Source organism: Vicia villosa, linkage group LG6, assembly GCF_029867415.1.
Source record: "Vicia villosa cultivar HV-30 ecotype Madison, WI linkage group LG6, Vvil1.0, whole genome shotgun sequence".
Lineage (NCBI taxonomy): Eukaryota > Viridiplantae > Streptophyta > Magnoliopsida > Fabales > Fabaceae > Vicia > Vicia villosa.
This window is the reverse complement of record NC_081185.1, coordinates 6,710,114-6,713,802: the sequence shown is the minus strand read 5'-3', so window position 1 is coordinate 6,713,802 and position 3,689 is coordinate 6,710,114. Positions and strand designations below refer to the sequence as shown.

The following is a 3,689-nucleotide window of genomic DNA, read 5'->3' as shown; positions in this document are numbered from 1 at the left end:
TGTGACAGGATGGGTACTAATGTACTTGTTCTCGCTTCCAAATCCACTTATTTTAAAGGATAATTATCCGTGTCCATGTCGTACCCATTTTGTATATTTTTATCCTATCCGTTGTGGGTAGGGATGAGAATAGGTTTGACCGGTCTACATGGACCTATAGCCTAGCCTATTTAAGGTCAGGCCAGGTCAGACCTATTTGATAAAAAGGTCAGGCTTAGACTTTTTTAAAAGCCTATTTAATTACATAGGTCAGGCTTAGGCTATTAAAAAAGCCTATGAAACCTTATAGGCCGGCCTTTATTTTCATATATATTAAAAATAGTATAACTATATGCATATAGTATATTAGAAAAATGTTAAATAGACCGACCTAAATATTCATATATAGGCCGACTTATAAGACTTCTTAAGTAATACGAATTAATTGAACACCTTAATGAGAAAGAGGCTTTTAAATAGGCTTTCAGGTCTTGCCAGACTTTTAAAAAGGTAAGGCCAGGTTGAAAAAAAGAGCTTATAATAGGCCATAAGCCAGACTCAGACCTTGTAAGTTTATCGTAGGCCAGACTCAGACCTTATAAAGCCTAGCCTATCCTAGCCTATTCCCAGCCATAGTTGTGGATACAATTGTCAACCCTAATTAGGCATAGTAATAAGAGACTAAAAATAGTAATCGTCAATTAAATGATGATCATAATCCACAATATCCACGATACTTAATTGACTAAAAATCTTAGTTAATCAATTAAATGGTTAATTAGTTGAATAAATATGTTAATTAATCTATATTTAGAATATATTCCATTAGGGGTGGTGATGTTAATTGATTAAGGGAAAGTTAAACTTTTGTAATACGTTTAGTTTTTGATAAAAGGTTTAATATGATGTTGATAGATTAGTACGCTTCCTTTGGAGATGATTAATTCATGAGATGGGATAATGGCGTTTATAATAATGATGTTGTTGATTGGTAATAAATTATGATGTTATATTGGTTAAGATGATGGCAATAATATGACAATGAATATTCCAAATTAGTTTAAAGAATTAATGTATGATATAGAGTTTTCATAAATCTTGCACTTTAGTCAAATTTAGATATTATAGAGGATTCAATTCCTAAAATGTTGATTATGAGAACTCCGACATTAATGAATTTTATAAGATTCTGTTATCGAAATCAACTTTATAAAGCTCTATTTATTTATCAATTTTGCAATCTCTTTATATTTTTTCAAAAATCTTAATTGGTAATCTTACCTCAATCACAAATTTTAAGTTTTTTTAATTAATTGCACACAAATTAAAAACATATTTACGTTGTTATTGGAAAAATAAATTAAAAAATTATTTTATTTTTAATAGAAGAAAAAGAAACTTGAAAAATTAAAAAAAAAAAAAAGTAAATCATCAATAATAAATAGAATGATAAAATGACAAACTAATAACCTCTTTTGACCTAGCTCCGACGATTGTGGAGTAATGGGTCGCGGTCGTGGCCGGCCCCGTAAACCGGCGGCTACGACTCCACTGGCAATGATACATGTGGTCTCATCATCGTCATCGACTCACTCAGCAGGCTCAAGAACAAAGAGGGACATCAACAGCACTTTGGAGAATCAAGGAAAATCGAACGGTCCGCACACACCAACGCCACAACTACCCCCAATTGTGGAGGAGAAGGAGACTACTCACATAGAAGATACACAAATTGAAAAGCTCCCCTGGGTTGAAATCATAAAAGGTAACCGCCAATCCTCTGCTCGAGCGGCTATAGAATATTTTCCCCCTTTGATTGTAGATGGTGAAATAGAGGTTAGCTTAGAAGAGCAAGATCTTGCATCTGAACTGATTTTTTGGGAGAACTCCCTGATTATGTATGTAATAGGGGAGAATCTGTCCATGATTGCGGTTAAAAATTTCATGATGAAGATCTGGAATTTTGTGAGTTTGCCAAATCTGTACTATAATGAGGAGGGATACTTCATTATCAAATTTGCTACTGCAATTGATAGGGATTTGGTGATGAGGAAAGGCCCATACACAATCCATAGGAAACCCATGTTTCTTCACAACTGGACAGCTAATTTCACACTTGAAAAAGACATGATTAGAACACTTCCCATATGGATCACACTGCCACAACTGCCTTTAGTCTATTGGGGTGAAAGAAGTCTTGGAAAAATTGCAAGTGCTTTGGGAAAGCCATTAATGACTGATGAATGCACAACAAACAAGTTCAGAGTCTCCTATGCAAGAGTTCTGGTTGAGGTTGACATAACAGCTGAAATGAAGGAGCACATCAACATCAAGGGGCCAAAAGGAGAGAAAATAATCCAAGATGTTATATATGAATGGAAACCTCCATACTGCAAGAATTGTAATTTGGTAGGACACAATTGCCAAGAACAGAAGCAGGGCCCAAAGAAAGTACATCAGAAATGGGAAAGGAAAGAGGTCATAAAGACAAAATAGGAAGAACATAAAGAACCTCCAGGGGAGGTGGAAACAAAGAGGGAAGAGAATAACTGGATTACTGTTGGTAGCTCAATCAAAGGAAAAGCTGTCCAGAATGAGCCACATGGTGTAATCACTTGTAAAAATGATTTTGAGATCTTGGACATTGGGGAACGCTCAGCAAGCCAAGAAAATCTTATCACATGATGCTTGTATGGAATACTAGGGGCTTGAATAAAAAGGCTAGGAATCTTGAGATTGCAGCCCATCTCAAACATATGCAGCTGCCTTGTATAGCTTTACTAGAGACTAAAGTGAAGGTTAATAATGCAGAGAGTATTAGAAACAAGTTTGGTAATAATTGGAGACATCTTGACAACTACAATCACCATCCTAATGGGCGCATATGGATTCTGTGGCAGGAAAAGACTATGATGTTTGAGGAGGTAGCTAGCTCAGACCAATTCATCCATTGTAAGGTGACTGAGAACAATGTGGTACAATGGATTACTATAGTGTATGCCCAGAACCAATTACAACATAGGAGGAAACTTTGGAATGATATTAGACACTGTGCTGGATCTGTACAGGGGCCTTGGATGATTATTGGGGATTTCAATAATGTCATGACAAGTAGTGATAGAATTGGGGGAAAACAGGTTCAGCAGGCTGAATATGTGGACCTTGAACAGATGATGGATGATATTGGATTGTATGCCCATGAGACCAAAGGAGAACATTTCACCTGGAACAATAGACATACCAACCAGATGATATACTCAAGAATTGACCATGTAATTTGCAACAGGGAATGGTTTCTTCAATTCCCTATGAGTATAATTACTGTGATGCAGCAACACATATCTGACCATGCACCTCTTAGAGTGCAATTTATGGGGGACCAAACCATGCCTAAGAGGAAAACTACCTTCAAATTCCTCAACTGCATTGCTAGCAGAGATGACTTCCTTGACACAGTTAGGAATAATTGGAAGAACACAACTGAGGATAGACCTATGTACAGTGTGTGGAGAAATCTGAAACAGCTCCAGCCTTTCATGAGGAAACTAACAATCAGAACCACTGAAACTATCAGACAGATCCACAGCCACAAACAAAATCTATTACAAGCTCAGACTGATTTAATTAATGACAGATTCAATGAGGAGTTATTGGATAGATTCAAAACTATCTCTGCTGAGCTTATTAAGGCAACAGAGCTGGAAGAACAG

At 36.3% G+C, this 3,689-nt stretch overlaps 1 protein-coding gene across 1 annotated transcript; it reads left to right on the top strand.

Moving 5' to 3' along the window:
• The first annotated feature begins 1,482 nt into the window (after positions 1-1,482).
• LOC131613151 (uncharacterized) lies at positions 1,483-2,475 on the top strand. The gene has a single exon (XM_058884846.1). The coding sequence runs from the start codon at positions 1,483-1,485 to the stop codon at positions 2,473-2,475; it is 993 nt and encodes a 330-aa protein (XP_058740829.1).
• The last annotated feature ends 1,214 nt before the right edge of the window (positions 2,476-3,689 follow it).